At 37.6% G+C, this 20174-nt stretch overlaps 1 protein-coding gene across 4 annotated transcripts in view; it reads left to right on the top strand.

Annotated features, from left to right (window-relative positions):
• Window positions 1-20174, top strand: part of Nrx-1 (neurexin 1) — a 204550-nt gene that overhangs the window by 97672 nt on the left and 86704 nt on the right. For all 4 annotated transcript variants that reach the window (XM_071698596.1, XM_071698595.1, XM_071698594.1 and 1 more), the window contains 3 exons: window positions 5695-5838; window positions 9357-9517; window positions 17828-17854. In XM_071698596.1, the coding sequence (XP_071554697.1) occupies window positions 5695-5838; window positions 9357-9517; window positions 17828-17854 (332 nt within the window). The remainder of the gene's footprint in view (window positions 1-5694; window positions 5839-9356; window positions 9518-17827; window positions 17855-20174) is intronic.

Below are 20174 nucleotides of genomic sequence, written 5' to 3'. Positions count from 1 at the left end.
TCACGCGCTCATGCGTGGAATTGGTGTTCCGCCGCGTCGCCTTGCCCTAATAACTTGTTCTCGCACTTTGTCTCGACGCCGAGGGCTTATTTAACCCCATCGCAGGCGCGACCGAATTCGGGATTTTCTTCCTCTGTTTAGTTGTGGAACTCTTTAGGAACAACTTGTTAGTAAGTTGGTCTTTATAAAAAGAATCCGGAAATTTACTTTACAAATTATATACATTATTGTGTACACACTTTTTAATTTTTTGTTATAAAAATTGATAGAATAAATATATAAAAATTATATACTAATAAAAAAAATGCATATTGCTTAAAATAGAATTGTCAGGAAACTTTGATTGTGATAATTGATATCAAACTATATATATTTGGTATTTTGATTGTGATAAACTATTATACAGTCTACATTATTTTCTCTTTACTTTTTTCTTCTTTTTATTATATGACACTATTGTTAAAAATTGCTGACCGAACGGGACGAATAAACTCAGTTCGATTTGCGGAGTTGCGAGACATTCTACACAGTTCGCAATGTCAAGCATTTTGCAAAATCCTTAGGGGATTAAAACGCGATCGGTATTTAGACCGATGTACTAAGGATGTAATTTTCACGTTTCTCGCTCGGGGTTTCGAACGTACATCTCCACGCGCCAAGTTTCGCGGCGAAGCGACGATATCCCTTTCTCAAACGGAGTCACTGGTTGAAGCTGGGCCAGGAATGGCCGTGCATTAAGGAGCCCGGAGCGCGCAGGCCGCAACGGAGCATGCGATAGTAAAACGACGGCTCGTACCACCTTGGTAGTTTCCGGTGAGCGATGTCATCACGTGTCGCGCCGACGTGACGCAATATACATGCTAATACGATAGCTTGAGCTGGTTCATGAGGTGGATACCGGTGGAAAATGCCGCCGCGAGATTCTCTCTTCGGCCCTTTGACGCGACTACGAAAGACGCCGCCGGCGACCGGCCACTCGCCCATGAATTTCAAGCGGCTCTTTTCTCTCGTTTTACTGATTTAAGGAAGTTAGGAAAAGACTATCAGTCTCTATGAAAATTTCTCACAGTTCATTCTAATGCAATCACGTGGCGTAACTAACGCTGTATGGCAAGAATAATTATCGATTAGGCAAAGTGTTTTGTATTGTAGATCATCCTAATGCATCCCTTTTGCTTTTGTTTTTGCCAAGAGAAAGAAAAGTAATGAGAAACTTTGTAAATGTTAGGTTTATGCGGTATAATTTACGATATCACATATATGTGCGTCTAAACCGCCTCGACTTGCTATACATATATGTATATATTCGTACTATAAAAATAGACGACTGTTGATTTCACGTTATACCCGCAGCTATCAAAGTATCATCCAATTTCCCTCATGTTGCGCTCACAGCATTCAAAAAGGTAGATACTTTTCCCGGTTTCAGCTTTAATACCGAGAAACTTTTCAATGGCGATAGTAAAAGGCTTTATTGTTTTAAAGGATTTCCGCGTGGGCTACAATATTCCCTACAGTCAGAAACACAGAAAGCCGAGGTCTCCGGTTATGTTTACGATGTGAGTTGTAAAAGCGAAAGCGAACCGTTTTCCGACTATAATTAAACTGCTAGTAAACAAGCATGTTTATTAATGTCTCAAATTAAATTTTGAGAAAAAGTATTATAAAATTAAATAAAATTTGTGGTTGAGAGCGTAGAGGAAAAAATATAATGAATAACATGTAAATATATACCTAATGTAAAAAGCGATTTTCGCAAAATTAAGTTTATTTATTCTTATTTACAGATTAGTTTCATTTACAATATGTAAATATTTTGTAAGATTTTAATCAAATTTATAATTCTTTTACGAGAGACTTCAATCGAATTTTCTTAAATTCAACATAACGTTAAATTGATGATTTAAATTTAATGTAATGTAACATTAAATAGTATTGCTTTAACGTAATGATTAGATATATTGTCACTCTTAATAAACTTATATTATTCTACGTGAAGAGATTGTCCAAAATTTATCATAACTTTTACAAATGTTATGCAACAATTTAAATAATGTTGATAAAATTATTGATTGTTAACTTTTTTAATCTCGTTATACGTTTACGTTAAATTTCTCTCCCTCTCTCTCTCTCTCTCTCTCTCTCTCTCTTCGTTTATTAAATATTTTATATTTTAATATGCATTTGCGTTGTGGTGAAGGATTGCAAATTACTTTCGCCGGAAGCGCTTCTCGTGCAGCAAATTGTTTGCGAGGATTAACTCGGCAATCCTTTAAATGCAGGGAGAATACCGACGTAGAAAGATTCGAAAGTGCAGGAACTAAATAAATCGGACGACGTCCTTAGCACGCTTTTATCCGCGTGAGCCGTCGAGATTTATTAAACCTGCATATACTTCCGCATCCACTATCTTAAGCTGAAGCTTCGATACGGTTTATTTTACTCCGGCCAGCAAGTTTCCTGAAATTCAAGCTAAACAAATGAGCTTTAACACCTGCTCAAGAAAAACAGACGGTTTTCCCTCTTAGACGCCGGTTGAATATTAGATTAAATTAATACAATGTTTGTCTTTTGTATTTTGATAAAGATTGTAATTCGCCCTCCAACGCATTGTTAAATCACATTATTTAATATATGTTTAATAAAAATTAAGAAAATTTCAAGTTGTTGTTAGTTTTTAATTCAGTACAGTTAAACAATAATAAAATTATAAATAAAAAGTAATTTATAAATAGAGTAAATAAAACTAAATTATAAATAAAACGTACAAACAAAATGTAGCATAATAAATAATTTGGTATTATAGAACATGCAAGAATTATATGTAACCGGCAAATATTGTTTGAGTTACTTCTAAATAATAATTAATACTTTTATTAAATACTTGCGATTTAATCAGTACAATAGCTCATTACTGAGCAATTAATGCTATATGAAATTAAAAATAGGAATACAAAAATTAACATGTTTTTGAATAAAATTATAGATGTCTAACAACGTTGCGGCCGTTATGTAACACCGATACCTTGTAACGCATTGCCTGATATCGGCATTTTCCCGGTTATTTTTCTTCGCCAATGTTATCGAGTAAAGAAGAGATATTTCCGTCTTTCTCTCTTCAGATATTGATATTTCCAGCAACGACGTAACCCATTAGACGTTACGAATATATTATTTTTCCTCTCTTTCTTCTTTTTCGTTTTTTTTCTCTTTCTGCTTACTTTTTCCGTCTTTAAAATTTGGACCGATTGGAGAAAATCTCTTTTTCTTTTTCTTTCTTTTCACTATTAAATGCGATTAAATACTTGACAAACAAAGAAAAACAGGACGACAAATAAACTGTCGACTCTTAATTTTACGATTTAATAAAATCCTTATTATTTACATAGATTCACCGATACAATAATAGTATGATTTCCATGTAGTTTTATAACTGACATAAAAATAACAAGTCACACGCATTTCATATACAGTTTGAATTGTTTTCTATTTTGTTGCGAATTGCACCGTGTGCTTCTTGTTTCACTGGAAATTTAATTTTCAGAAAGATGGGGCGATTGTTTAACTCGCGGAGTAATTACGCGCGGCTGATGTTAATTATCCGGTGCTTGCGTTATATGCGCGAATACTGCGAAATCGGCCGATCGATTTAGTTGAGACGCCACGGAGTGCCAAATGATCCCCAATGGAGCAAAAACAACCCCGGCAACACCAATCTGCTGGATATCGCGTAATTATCTAAGCAGAGTAATATGCACGCGCGAGATGCCACGTTTTATGGTAATTACCTTTCATGCCCCATGCTACTTTGTGCTCAACAGACATTGCCTGTTCTCGATAATACTGTTCTAGGAAATTTTCAAATGAGCCTGTAAGAAAAGTCTCATTTTCCGACGTTTTATGATTATAAAAAAGCACTAGTACTTAGAAACTTTCGTTAAGAAAACTGATTTCAATCATTGAAGAATTTGTCATTTTAAATATAAGATAGCAGTTGTAAGAGAGAAGGGGAGAAAGAAAGAGAATATTATCAGTCTTGTATTACACAGAACTGATTCACTCGGGCAAGATGTTATTCTACCAATCGGGAAGTCTTACGACTTGTTCCTTTTAACCAATACCTTCTTGTTTTGCATCTTTTATCGCGCATAGAAGAATACGTTGACAAAGTCGCGCATAAATCGTGGCTGAGTGCGCCTTCGCGCAGCCAATACACGCGCCTCCGCTAATCCGTATTAATCGCCAGCCATTCATTAGGAAGTCAGCAATGGGTGCCGCGTAATTCTGCACCTGGTTCACTCTCGCGATCAATCGCGTGCGTTCCCCCCTTACCATAAATCTTGCCGCTAAACTGCCGTTATACGCCCGCAGAAGACAATGACCAAGTAAGCTCAACGGCTGCTGAAGCACCCGGTGTATCCCTACAAGCCAGCTGAAAGAAACAGAGAGCGATTGCGTTTTCTCTTCGAGATAATCAAAGCGGACTTCGATAAATTTTTATTAAAGAGTATCGCTATATACGTATTAAACACGTACATTATCGAATATTTTATAAAATTGTATTAGATATGTGATAATTAAAAGTGCAGAGAAATACACAAGCTAAATTATTTTTAGAATAAACTATTTATTAATATATTATAATACTGGTAATGTTTCATTAAATAAATTGGGAAGTGTTGATCGTTTCTGTACGTTCTAGAAATTGAATGCGTGTTTTCCGCTTTAAACGCATTTCAAACCTTCCTTCAGCCTCTTTGTTAAGTGTCAATATCGGCTTGTTACGGATTCGTTATCATTTAAAGTGCTACAAACAAGTCCCGACGCTCTTTATTCGATTCGACGAGGACATTTAATCGGATTTTGAGATTTCGCTCGTGAGGGACCGGTCGCGGACGGGCTCCCCGTTATTTTCCATCTTTCATTGTTATCGCGACGAAACAAAGGTAAGCGCGGTCGCGCAAAAAGGCCGTAAGATGGGCTTAATGGTACTGGCACGTCGCCAAATCGCGCCGCGGGGTCGAATGCACCGATTGAAATGTTCATTACCGCCGCAAATCATCCGGCAGATCCGCGTAAAGAAGAGCCGTCTGTACTATATATATCCACCACTTCGTATCTCTTTCAGCTCGCTCAACTGCGCTAGAAACGAATTGCCACGATAAATCCGCCCGCGTCGATTTTTCTCGAGAGGCGCGTCGTTCCCAAGATGATGAGTTGGGATTCTTGGCGCTTATTACTGTGATTCGCAAACTTCCGAGAGAAGACTGAGAAATCTCGTCATTTAACACAATCTCAGAAAGATACAAAAAAATATTACTCTTTTTCCCTATTTGTTGATAATAGTTTTAAAAGTATAAATATAATTAAATAATAAATATATTTATATCTCTTTATGTGACAGTCTGTTATTGAAACAATTCGTATCCAATAATTGATTATTTAAATTAATAATTCTTCCGTTATTTTCAACAAAATTGAAAATATTAATTTCAAAAATTGTATAAATGGATAACAGATTAATAGGTACAATAGATAACATATTTTTTGCAAAGAGGGAATTGCAAAGGGAGTTCCAATAAACGAGGATTTATTTTTTTTAGTTTGTACCGATAATTCGCTAAGCGAGTCTATAGCGAAAAGCATTGTGGTGAATTGGCCGATTTATAAGCTGGTGGCCTTTTTTTGTTCCAGACAAAGCTCCTTCGGAAGCATCCTTCAGAGGGACTGAGTATCTCACGATAGATTTGAGCAAAGGAGAACCCGTGCTCAGTACACAGGAATCCATAAGCCTTCAGTTCAAAACGAGACAGCCAAATGGACTTCTATTTTATTCCGGTAAGTACTTCCTGTGTTCATGGCGAACGATTTCTTTTGTCAATTATAATAACTTTCCTCTAACAATTTATTTCCACTTGCGGATTTTTTAATTTTTGAATGCGTTTTCTGGCAATTAAGAAAACAGGTCCTTGATAACGGGAGATATTCGTATATCCGGTGAACAATTAATATGTGAGTACAGAATTAGAAGCGTGAAAATAACAATTGAAAATATGGATTAGCATTCAAAATTATTGCAAATTTTCTGTCCTGGAAACGATCAGTCGTGGTACGATTAATTGAAAACAATTCGAGAAGACCAACAATGGATTCGCATATAATCGAGTAACTTACGGATGACCGGATATCCTTTGAGAGAACGTAAATAGACAATGGAACCATCTTGGACAATGGTCGCATATTAAATCTTTATGATTGCTCCTCTTCCCTCGTGGCGACATTATAGCCAATTAGAACGTTTCCGTGGTTCGGATACCGGACGTACGGCCAACCAAAGAAATTTTGTCTCTCTCTTTTTTTCATTTTATTTAACATCCTTTTCTTGTTATTCCTTTTCCCCCGCTATTTTAAAACGGTGTTACATAAGATTTTGTTCGACCTATATTAATCTCCAAAAATGTTTTATTTAACGTTTCCTGAGAGCAGAATAGTTCACGGCATGTATACGTTATCACTTTAGGATATCGAAAATCGATAAAATTATTTTATTTATCTGTAAACCTGCAAATACACTTTGTATCAACAATTGTAGGATTTCTAACTTTATGCTTAGCTACAACATAATTTCGAGAACATATATATATTATTCAAAGCAATAACCGCAAAAATGATTAGATTCTACATTTCAATTATAGTTGATTAGAATCGATTCTTTTTAATACGGAAAAGAACGATAGTTTTATGTGATAAGTGTTTGAGTTTGAAGAGTTCTTTTAGCAAGTTTTAGATAGTAAAATAAATCATCGATGTTGGTCTTCGATATTAATTTTAAAACTTTAACAAAATTTTAGTTTGAAATTGAAAATGCAAATTTGTAAAAATACATATAAATTAAATTTAATCAAATTTGCGCAAATTTGCTTAATAATCATAGTAAAAGTAGCTGAAGTCGAAATAAAAGTTTGTTTCTTACTTGCATTTCGGTCAGATTTCTGATTTATTGTGCCTTTAATATAGTTATCTGGCATATTATGGCTTCTCCTCCGATGCACATGAACTTTCAGTTTATAGTATACTTGCGTAATGAACGGTGGAATCAGCGCAAGATGGCAAGACTGCACCATCCGCAGTAAAAGGAGGAGTTTGCACCTCCGCTGCTCCGGTTGCAGCGGCAACTCGAAACCTATATACCGGAGCCGCAATGCCGTACCCCACACACACACTCACATGTGCGATCACACGTCCGCATTCGCATATCCGCACCCACACAACACACAAGATGCATACGTAGCATTCGTTTCCCTCTCTCGCATCTCCGCAGCGCGCTCACACCGGGTTGCTCATTTGTTCCCGAGATAAGCTATAATATAACCGCGCACTCGCCGTGCATTTGAATTGCATCTATTTCCGGGGGGCATAATAATCGTCATGCCACGCAACTTTTATTCTTCCAAATCGCGGTATCGTATCGCGGAAATTCCCTCGCGAAGCGGTAAACGTAACAGCTCCGCTTCGAGAGTCCCGCCGCGGCCGATACGTGTCTGACCATCTTCGTCTTTTGCTACTTGCGCCGTTTACTTCCACCACTTGGTTCGCTCACGTGCCGAGCTGCGTTAAATTCGCATTGGAATGATTTCGCCTGCTTTCAGATAACTATCTGCAATACGATTATGCAAAGATATTTCTCAAATATAACGGGATTTGCAGGGATAATTCGCGTCCAGGGAATAATTAGGCAAAGTACATTCAAATAACGAGCGAACAATGAATAACAATTCCGTGCATGCGTTCGTGGATGTATTGGCGACCAACGACTATTATTCTTGATTCTAAAAATTTTGTTTGCTTTACGGTGATTAAATATTCAGTACCGTATGCGCAACGTTGGGAGAAATGCGTCACCTATGGGAATTTCGACCAGGAGATATAATCATGACGGAAACGCGCAAGAGCTCTCGCTGCCGATTTCTCACCACGTATCCGCCACGCAGGCGCTATCTTCGCGGCGCGTAGCGCGTGTTATCGTATTTGTTTTCCGATAGCGATCCGCGATGCGCGACGCGCCGGCGATAGTAGTGGCTACACGAATAAAAGCGCGATACGTAACACGCGCGTAATGCACTTAGGCGCATGCTAATGCGTCGCGCCGGCAGCAATTAAGCCCGAAGTACTGTCTGCATCTTTTATACGCTCGAGTCCCCGGCTGTCCGTGGGATAATTAGTATGCGGTCGCGGCTCGATTTTAAAGCGACTGCGGCAATAACCAACGGTGGCGTTTGCGAGATTCACGAGCGTAACGGCACATCTCGTTTGCGCCTCTCTCGATGTGTCTTAAGCATCTAATCTACTCGCAACGACGAAAATTATAATTTCGGCTACATAGCGCACATATTAATGCTTCTTACATTTTTTCTTATTATTCGCTACACGCACCGAGTAAATTAAAAAAAAAAAGGCTCAAAAACTTGAACCTTTTTCCCTTTAAATTCCGTAAATTTAATCAAATGTAACAGCTTGAAAAAAGTAAGACACTATATATTCACATAAAGGTGTTTATTAAGCATCAAGACTGCATACTAAGAGAAATTTTCGTTAGTAATGAACAATTTTTTATTTTTAGTGAAAAATTAATTTTTTGTAAAAATAATGAATTTTTGTTTCTTGTTTTTCTCTTAAATTGTATATTTTTATATTCTATATCTATATACAAGAATTTTTTTATGATACTATATAATCGCATTCGTAACTTTTAATTGCAAAAATTGCCGTTTCACCATCAGAATCGTCTTAATCCTCCAACTCGTTACAAGTAATAACATAATCCGAGGATTTCCTATAGTGAGCCCGGTACGACGGACTCACTATAATTATTAACGACGAACGTTTTAACCGGTCACCTGGATACTAAGTGCCCCGAAACTAATGGTTAAGCGGTCGTAATCGATTTATATGCGTCGCATCGCGCTATAAATCCGGCGGGCGAGCTCGACGAAAAATGGAGCGAGCGAGGAAAACCGATGGTGCGACGTCGCCGCGGGGATTAAAAAGTTGCGTCGGAATTTGCATGCGCCGCTGCCGATCTTTTTTTTCTGCAGGCAATGCGTGCGACGTTAACGCGTCACAAGGGTTCAAATGGGCAGTAATGTCCCGATCGTATCAACACATACGCAACTAAAACGTCCGTGACGGCTGCGAGCGTTTTCCGTTTTCGACAATCTCGCGTCAGCCACGATTAATTCAGCGGCATTATTTGCGCTTCAAAAGCGAGATAAGAGTTCATTTGCCGTGCGATGTATATTAAGCACCTGCGCTCACGGCACTCTCCACGACTTCATTAGTCCCGTTTTTAATTACAGGAGAGGGCGATGATTATCTCACCATATCGCTGAGAGACGGAGGTGCCGCGGTCAGTATGACCCTAGCCAAAGGAAGATTGGATCTGCATATAAAGCCAACCAAGCTGCGGTTCGACGATCACCAATGGCACAAAATCGTTGTCCACCGGAAAGTTCAAGAGGTAACGATCATTATTATTTTAACTGTAGGTACATCCGCGAATAAACGATGTGAAATAAGCGTTAAATACGGAAGGGTTAAAGACAGAAATTCGACTTGGGAATGAATTATCGTAGGAGATTGGACATTTTCCAATATTCATTATATATATTTGATACGCTTAAATCGGTATATACCGTCAGCTCGCGTTTCGCTTTTAAATGTCTAATTTTAATGAGCGGAAGGCGGAAAATCCATCACAGTACGGACGTTGAAGGCGTTAAATTTTCACACTGTCGCGATTCAAATGGATCGGCGAACGGACGTGAGAGCAATTTCGTTAATGTCGTGGATATACACTGGCATTTATTGCGCATTACGCGCAGTAGAATAGATAACGCAATTATTTGTGCGCTACCATCGCGGGTACCGTGAACTGCGGAATGACGTGAGTTTATCAGTTTATCGCCGCGAAATATTGGCATCCCTTGTCGAATTGTAACGCATACTGTGCGAATTGGCTGCGATAATTAAAGTAAGCTAATACTTGTTCTGGAATGCGTTAATTTTATAACAACTGATTGTTAATTAAAAACACTGTTTCGTTCGCATATCTCATTTTTAACGCAAACAACATTGAGGCGTGCATTAGAAAGTATTAAAGTTGGACTGTTAATTTGATATTTTAGACATTCTCAAATAGTTTGAATATACATATATTGAGATAAAATTAGAAAGGCATAGAGAAAGTTTTAAACTAACCGATGCTGGTAAAAGCAACTATTATATGGATATAGATACGCTTCATTATGCTCATTGTGCATAGAGTAACTCGAACAATGAGAATAGCGTCACATAATTGAATGCATTAAACATTAAAGTAATATATATATATAGTGAAAGCTTAAGCTTTCAAAGATAAATTTAAATTTATCTTTTTCCCATTCAATTTATATTATCTCTATCACTCTCTGACCATTTATAAAATGTCTGAAACGCAATGAATCAGAGAATCTTTGGTACTATTATTTTTTATCAAGTACATTTTCTTTGTGCTTAGGATTCTGAAAGTTTTAAATTTTCCAGAGAGTCTTTTATTCTCAACATCAGTTATAACTAAAAGAGTAATTTGTTTGACGTTTCTGCAAAGAAATCCAAAATAGATCAAAAAATTTGCGGTTCGAGGGAAATCTGCTTGAATGACGCGGATGAATACGTGGAATTTTCTAGGTTTATCTATTTCTGACCAGCCGTTCATTATCTTACATCAGAATCGGAATGCGCCACTCCGTACTACATATACAGTTACAATTTAAGGGCTGCAGATGTGCAGCGCATCGAGAATTAGGTCGAGAATAGCGTATAGTCCGACTAATGTCCGCCGCTGCTTTGGATAATTTTCCTGAGCACACGTTGTTCGTTTGTGTCACTTCCGCAGCTGTGTAAACGAGAAATCGATTCTCCGAACATGTGCTGCCGAAGGATCGTCCTCTGCGCTGCGGGGCTAGACCAGATAAATATTTATCCAACATTGTAATACCAAGATTTCTCTGTTTTTTTTCCTGTGAGGAAAAAATATTTTTAGTATATTTTTAGTATAATTTTGATATTATAAACCATTGGTTTAAATATCCTGTAACGATAGCACTTCTCCAATGATGATACTTCTTGTCATTTGAAGCTGAACTCAAAGACTAATAAAGTATGGTTCGTGTTTTCCTCCACGATTCTGACTCTTGCGGTATGCTTGCTTACCAGAAAGCTGTAAAGGGTTTCAACGATCCTATCGTTCCGATTTTAATCATTGACTGACGTAATAATAAATTAATCAATACCTTAGTCACGAGCAATCAGGAAGGTATATACGACATGTATGTCGCGTTCAAACGCATATTATTTATTATCGCGCTCCAGTTATCTCTACTTACGCGATGAGTGGCGATATCTCTCCATGTGGCGTTTCAATATGCGTTGCACGCGCACATCGTGCGATATATGCAACTGTTCCCATCGCGTTACAAAGCGCATGTTTGCGACATATCTCGGGCGCAGCTCAAAGCGCCAAGTAATTGTGCACATTTTCAATAGTGAAAGATAAATAGTAAATTGCGAATAGAACGGGGTGTATCGGCTGTGTATGATTATTTCCTGGGTTTGTTGTTTCGCGATGCACAGTTATGGTGGCACGCGGTCTCTCGTTATAAAAAGAAAAACTATTCGAGTTTATCTCGAGTAAAACACGCACGACGCGTTTCCCGTTCAATATTATATGTCGGCTTCGCGGAAAGTACTGACCCGGTGCTACTGACATGACTTATAATTATACTTAGCCTGGAATTAATAATAATTAATAATAAAGATAGACTATACCAGTAAAAACCGTCAAGTCATCGTGATATTATAAGATATTAAATTTGAAATTACTGTGCCAATTTTTTTTAGAAATAATATTCCGCGAAAAAAATCAATATCTTGCAGCTCGAAAATTATCTATTCTGAAGATCTCTTCAATAAGAATGGATTACGAATTTTACAAAAAATTTCTGCTAATTTTAGGATGGAATATAATTATGATATTTTTGGATCATGTGAATAACTATAATGTTTTTTACTTTTCACACAAAATATTTTAAATATTTATCTAACCAAGATCGTTGTGGATAAAGAATAATCTACATCGCGCTTTTAATAGAGACCAAGCTTTGTGGACAAGAGTAGGAAGTAGGAAAAATATGTATTCAGCGAGATTAGTCGTTGCCCCAAACAAGGGTTCTCACGCGACGCTCTTCAACCCTTCTATTCTACGAGCGGCGTGACTATGCGCGTTCAAACAGCAAAGAGGGATCCCGTTCACTCTCGAACATTGTCCTTCGACCAGTTACTATCGCGATACGTGTAAAGGTTAATACTGTCGAGAGAAAGGAGGAAGGAAGGGAAAGAGAGTAGGAAGGAAAAGAGATTGGGTGTCTAGACACCCCTACCCTTCAGTTAAACTTGAGCCCTCGAGGTGCGAGCTGCGAGAATCGACTTGCAGCGCGGATTGCCTATTACGTTCCTCCCGCGAGCGTTTACACCCGCCATATGTTGCCCACACGGACACTATTATCTCGCTGATGGTTTAATTGCGCGATTACCACGAGCGCTTTGCCGTTATATATGTTACGCGTATATGATAGACGAGTATAAGTGTCTTTTACTTTCCACAAAGATTTTATTGAATATTTTATTTGTCTTTTAGTTGTTGTAGAGTTTTGATGGAATACCTTACTTGTGTTTTTTACTTTCTGTAGAGATTTTATCGAAGATTTATCGAATATCTTAACTCATCGTAAGAGAAGAATAAAACGAAGTTTATTTATTTTATACCATCCAAATATTGATAAAATTTACAATAAAATCAAATTAATTAGAATAAAGGAAAAGGGGAGCATTTTGCAACATTCCTAAATTCTTAAACTCCGTTGATAGCAGAGAATCTTAGTATACATTTTTAGTATTTTTAGAAACGCTTGTCTTTCTCGAGATATCTCCCTTCCTTTCTCTTCCTCTCTATTCCCTTCTCTCGTATATAAAATATAAAAGGGAAACTCTCTATCGCAGGGTAGAATAGTTAATTTTAGATTCACGTTTGTTCAGTAAACAACTGAAAGTTTCCAATACTCGATGTATAAACGTTTTACACGCTTGTTGGTAGAGAATGCGAAAGAAACAATTTACAATCGATTCTAATTCTATATTCAATTAATTTATCTGTAGTTTAGCCTTTTGCTACGTACTTTGCCATCAGCTCCATTTGTTAATGAAAGAAAAAGAAACGGTTAATACGAATATAAACTTTTGTTTCTATTCGTGGTGAAGGCTTATGCTTATATATAAAGGTATATTTTAACCGTTTTAACGTATCCTGGATTCGAGTCACGTTACGCAATCGAGCAAGTGGTCGGATTATTTTTCATACTCAAGAATGCCTCGAACTCGGAAATGCAGAGAAAACAGAAATTCAGCTGGCTGACATTACAATGGCACGCACGAGTGCACTTAACGCACGACACTTCGCGGTAACGTTCGTTAGTATCGACCAACATGAATATTCTGATGACGTTCCGCATGCGAACTTCTGAGATTTCAATCGATTATGTCACCCACGAGCGCCATAAATTAAGCCCTTAAATACAATTCCCGACTTCCAGCTCCGAGATAAGCTTTATCGGCTAATCACGTAGGTTTTATTAAATTTAAGATAATGTATCGCTGTAAATGGCGGTTTAAAGAAAAAAGAAAATAGAAAAGGATACGATCCAATAAAGACAGTACAATATTTTTCATTATTGCTTTCTGCTAATTGCTAATACAAGCGTAAACGCATTTATGTTATTACATTACTTATATCTGCCGCAATTTCATTCTCGTGGTGTGTAGATGAAATTAATCTAAAAAGTATATGTAACGTATGACACACACACACACACACACACACACACACGCACACGCACACGCACACGCAATTATAAATTGTGGTTGAGGAAACTACACTTGTATTCCAGACACTAAGAGTTATATTCTTCAATGTATTTCGCGAGTAGAAACGGAAAATAAAATCCGGTCTGGCATCTAGCACGAGGGATGCCTTAGAATGAACAGGGAAAACGCACGCGTATAGTCGATTCGAAGATCCTCAAAGGGCGAAGCCTGCCACGATCGCGCGTGCTCCACCCGAGAGATTCCACCGATCTCTGACAGAGAGATTTAACACCGTATCACCTCGGAGCGTATCCATTCGCCGCGCTCGGTGCATACCTATGAGGGCAACCCGTTCGTTCATCGCGTTCCACCTCGCAACGAATTCTTCCCGCTTTTACACGCGCGAGCGAGCACGGAGTGACGGAGGCAGATCGCGTCTCATCCTTCGTGTGTCACTAGATCACCAGGTATCCCTTAGGCACGAGTACTTTCATCTCTCGTTGCCACACCCCCGATTTTTCGTGACGACAAGTGCATCGACCGGAAGGCCTGAGCCTCGTATTCGTGAATGAACAGAGTGTCTCGAATACGCAGCGATAAGATGCTTTTTATTTAATTTATAGAATTTGCCTATAATGCAATGTTAATCGACATTCGCGATTTAAGATTTTCATATTTTATCGTAAATTTTTATTATATCCATGAAAATGAAATTTGTCGTAGTGTACTTATACTTGTAATGTTAAAAATGAGGAGAGTGCGATAAATAATGATCTACTTGACATTTTTCCTAAGGAAAAGTCGTCTTTAAACTAACCGAAAAAGCTATGGTTACAAAAGAAATCGGGCCTTTTCGAAACGTACTCGATAAATTGAAGTTAAATTAAAAACTTCTGGTAAAGACGTATATCCAATTCTGGGTAAGAAAAAAAATTAACTTTCTTTTGAAACGGAACTTTTCTACTGCTTCTTCTTGAGCCACCCAGTACGCGACTTGAGCGAAGGGATTCGGGGTCGTATATATCCTATATACCATAAATCAAGATTTCAATTCGTCGCCTGCCGGATCGAACTTATGTGCATCGATAGCGCCTCGCTTCTCTTGTCACGCTTGGCTTTCACAACGTGGAGACTTCGGGAATTTACTATCGAAGTATGTCATCTACGATACGTTTGTTGACGCGATCGATTCCTGCTGGAGGAGGAAACAGAGAATGCTAGTGTAATAGTGCTCGTTGAACGCGAGAAAATTTGTGCAATGCGGACAGATTAAACGCGTGCGTGCGCATGCAAAGGGATAAAGAGCATGATAACGAGAATTGTTTGAAAGGCATAGAGAGAATTTTTGTGGGAAAAATTACGCGATAAGGAATACGCGTTAATGCGCATATTAAACACGCATTATTTATAATTATCGTAGTACAATTTTATTAAAAAATGTTTGAAAAATCGTCTTTACTTTCTAAATTATAACGTCGCGTGATCTACAGTAGGCAAATGCCGTATAACGTTCCAAATCGGAGCCTCGAGGAATGAATATGATTTGTTAGTCCAACGTTTGTGAAATATCCGGAGAGAGATCATCGCGAATTACGGCGGAATAGAAGGATCTACGATCCTTCGTTTGCGGAATGTTTGGCGTATACGATCTAAATCCACGGCATTAAATCATTCTCGTGAGTGAGAGAGGCTTGCAACGCATTCGAGCAATTTTCCGGGAAACGTTTAATTCGTTACGTATGACTCAGCTGCGCAAACATTAGTTTATTCGAATCCGGAGGGCCGGAGCTTTTCTTTGATATGCTGCTGGCGCAAAGTAGTCTTTAAATTCACGACGTTTGGTGAAAATTTCACTGGAACCTCGGGTCGCGTAATGCCAATTTTATGTAAAATTCGTTGCCCTTCATAGATTTGATATTAAGAGTATCGTTGCAGTATCATAAATGATGTAAATTGTAGTAGATGGATTATTTTAATGCATCGTAAATAATGTAAATTGTAATAGATGGATTATTTTAATGCATCGTAATATAAGTAAAATATTGTACATTAAAAGTAAAGCTGATACTTTGTATCTCATATTTTATTCCACCATCTCTAACATAATAAATTATAAAATGCCTCTTAAAACATTGACTTCTCGTTATTCGTAAATTTGCCCAACTCTGTAACTCGCGTGGACCCAGAGCGTTAAGCTTCATGGGACAAAGCTTATACCGAGTTCGTCGTAATCCCCTTGTTCCCTATTTTTACTCGGCAGTATACTCAGCATATAAATCTCATCGAATGTTACTCGCTTGAACCCAAGGGCGATCTAAATCGAAAGCCAATTAAGCAGATAACTGATGGGCAAACAAAGGCAAACATAAGCGTATCGACCTAGCTTGCCGAGATATTAACATAATGCCGAATCAGAAGCCATTCGTACATACGGCTGACTGTAAGCCTTTGGAAGCTATTGGTTTGCCAAAACGATACAATCCTCAAATTGACTATAATGTATTAAATTTGATACATTATTATAATAATTACATGAAACTGTATTCTCAAGCGATGTTATATGTATAATAATATATTGTACTTGTCAACTGTGTTTCGATAACACGTGCTTTCATAATCTATTATGTAATTTTCGCACAAATATTACGCACAAGTAATCTGACGAAACATATTGTAATAAGTACAATAATGAGTAGAATACATATTAAATGTACAGAAATTTATATGAATTATATTATTAATTATGAAATATACACATAACGCAAAGATAATGGACTAAATTTAACATAAATAAAATAGTCAATCGTACATAATAAAAACGTTATATAAGTTTATAATCACAGTGTATCGGTTTGACGCGCACGCAACTGCACTTAATAACTGCAAACGACAAAGAAAGTCGACAACGATCGTTCGATTCGTGCTTCATTTAAAAGTTCGTGTGCATGGCACGCGGTATATAATCGTCATATAAGGAGAGATACGTGTGCGTATGTTTTTCGCGATCATTTCGGAGCGCGCAAAGCAAGAGCTTTGTCACCGGCTTTCTCTTTCCGGCTGTTGCCCTTCTGTCAGTCGTTTAATCGCCGCGTGATCAAAGAGATTCCTTAATAAGGCTCGCACACAACCCCAGGCTCGCAAACCGCCCGCGTTTAGAAAGCAAATGCCCTTTGTGTTACACGCACGTTCGAAGCATATCAATGATGGGAAATTTTACGGGTGAAATCTTGAAGTTCTTTAACCGTTCACCTAAAAGCGATCGGAAATTTTCATCTCGTTCGCAAACCCGCTGGAAGGATGCAATGAGCGGAAATAAGGTAAAATGAAAACGAAAGGAATATTTTTCGAGCTATTTATCTTTCATGAAAGCTATCTCTTTTGAAATGAGAAGAGCAAGGAAGAGTATTTTTCGAGTATTGCTTGGATAGCGATTTCACAGACTGATATTGCATTATTACCATCTGAAAGATGGTAAGATGATTAAGATCCTAATGAACTTCTGCAAAAAATTCAGATTCCGAGCTTGACTCGTACCGCCAGGCGGAAGCTTTCGTGCATCAAGCTGCGAGCCTTCCTCGCGAGGAAATGAAAATCGGTGAAGTTTCTACAAATACGTAAAATACGTTTGCGTTTTTCTCGAGCGACGTTATTCTCGCGGCGTAGCTATTCTCGCATTAAAAAAGTTCTTATGATAATCCGGAGGAAAAGTTTCGCTCGGCGTCGAATAGCTCGCGAGCTCTCGCGGCGATCAGCTTCGAAAGCTTCCGCACGTCGGACAACTTTTGGACTTTAATTGCCGGTGTCGCTCGGAAACGCGTAAAACTGTACACTGTACTCTGTACTGATTGCACATTTATGCTTTCTGTTTCAGATCTCTTCAATAACCAGCTTTTGCAGGGTGAGTGTATGATTTTTATTGTACCGCGTATTGTATGCATGAAGCTTTGATGCGGCCAATCCATTGTTTCGATGCAAATATTATCGCAAAAAAAATACAAAAGAAAAAAAACAGCGAGCAAAAGAATATTACGGTCATTCCAATTGGATTTGCATTATTTAATTGATTAATCACGATTCTCTTCTCTGTGTACTTTTTTCTATAAAGCTCTGTTTTACACTTACTAATTGATATTACTTTTACATTTTATCAAACGACAGATTTATTTTACTTCAATTCGATTCAATTGTTGCTCATAATTCCTATGTTTTACCTATAATTATACATTGGTATTATATTTGCGGAAAAATACAAGTTTTATTCTGAGAAGAAGTCATAGAAATTCGTTTAATGAAGGATATTCCAACGGAATCTTTTTTATTTTAAGTCAATTAAATGTTAGGCTTGATCAAACCGTTCTTTCCGCTTCTATCTTTATTCCTGCCAAACCTCTTGCAAAGCAACTTTGCAACGGAGGGCGTGAAGTTGCCTGCATCCCAGAGAAATGTCGAGGCATTTTTAACAAGAGCTCAGTCATCCATCCGTTTAGGTCCTCCGGCCACGTCCTCTTATTGCTCCACTCATGTCCTACCGGGACACGCGGGTGATCTCGAGATCTCCATTCGAGTCTCGTCCTCTCGCCTACGTGAACGTCGTTGTCTCGCCCACTGTGCTTCCGGGCGGAAGGAATCCCGTGTGAATTTTTTATTGAAAGTATTTCCACGGGAGTGGCATACAGAAATAAGTTGACAAATGTTCCCGTATTATTTATCCTAGCTCAATGCCACTAAACTGTAAAATATGCGGAAGGCTTTTACTTTATAAATGATGTTATGCCGTGACAAGAAATTCTTACATTTTGGTCTGACTGAGGAATGATTAATAAATGGTAGATTTTTAACGAAACTTCAAAACGTATCATAGTTATTAATTATAACTTAAACGACCATCATGCTTTGCTTCTCTCGAGATTGAAGTAATCGAGTTTCTAAGAGAAAAATTTTCCACAAGAAAATTTCTAATTTGAAAAAATGAAATATTTTACAATTTATATTAAAAATATTACAGCAAAACATTATAAATTCTGTTTTATAATTAATGTATAAATATAATTAGAGAGAGACAGAGAGGTGTATACTTAAAAGTTTTTTTATAATTTTAATAAATTAATGATTTAGGACGATACATATTTTTTATACTGTAACTAAACTAGGTGACTAAAACCAATTTTCCACACTATATTTTTGTAATGCCGACATCTCAATTGTTCATATAAGAAATAAATTACTTCATATATTGTGAGCTGAATAACATTTCAATAAACGATGAATTTTCCATCGCCTGTCTGTCTCAAAGAAATATACCGACGATTTCGAAGAGACGACGGAAAAAGTTGCAGCTGATGCATCTCGCCTGCACTTGACTGCTTTCAAGCGAGGAGTCGGAAAAAGATTCTGAAATGCAAATGGGCGCGAAACCGATCGATTGCATAATTTACGGTGCAGCCCGCGAGCTGAAAATACTGACGTTATCACGAATTTCTTGTCACGTAAACGTAAATTACTTCTTTTACTTATCGCTGACAATTTCCCATTAGCTAAATACGAGTATTTCCACCTCATATACTTTTTCTTCAATGAAACATTATAGCGATAAACATTGATGATCTTATTAAAATTATGAAAATTACAACGTAACATAAAATAGCATTTTTAATTTTCAAAAATATTCTCTTTAAGTAATCTACAATTCAAATGACTATCACAAATATAATAGTTTCCATTTTGACATTTATTTTTAAAATATAAATAGAAATTAGTCTATGTTACAAGGCTTTTTCACTTCCTTGAAATTATATTTTATGTCATATTGACACGACGCTATCGCTCTAAAAAGTAAGAATAAATCATTCTTGATGCAAAGAGCAAAGAGATCTCGTCCTGATACTGCCTTTTTCTTCTTTAGTGAGTAGATGCGCGTAGAAGTTTTCACATTTCCCGTCTTTTCACCTCAATGTTTGAGTCTGAACCGCTCTTAAGACTCTCGCGATGCTCCAGTAAATTCGATGATGACGTTTCTCCAGTTTTCCCCGGTTTCCCACGAATCTTTTTCCTTGTTTTTCACTCATTCTGCAGGCAGCCTTTCAGGGTGTCGGGTATAATTTACGATCTCGTTAAAAACGTAGAAATCATTTATTTCCGCGGTACGACGTAATGTAGAAAAACGATCGGCGGAACGAATGAAACCAATAGTGAAACGGGATCATTTTGCAGCTTCCATT

The sequence above is a fragment of the Temnothorax nylanderi genome, unplaced genomic scaffold, assembly GCF_030848795.1.
Source record: "Temnothorax nylanderi isolate EJ_2023f unplaced genomic scaffold, tnyl_v1.0 TNYL_tig0016_pilon, whole genome shotgun sequence".
In the NCBI taxonomy this organism is placed as follows: Eukaryota; Metazoa; Arthropoda; class Insecta; order Hymenoptera; family Formicidae; genus Temnothorax; species Temnothorax nylanderi.
Note: the sequence above shows the minus strand (reverse complement) of the source record. Positions and strands in the feature narration are given on the sequence as shown.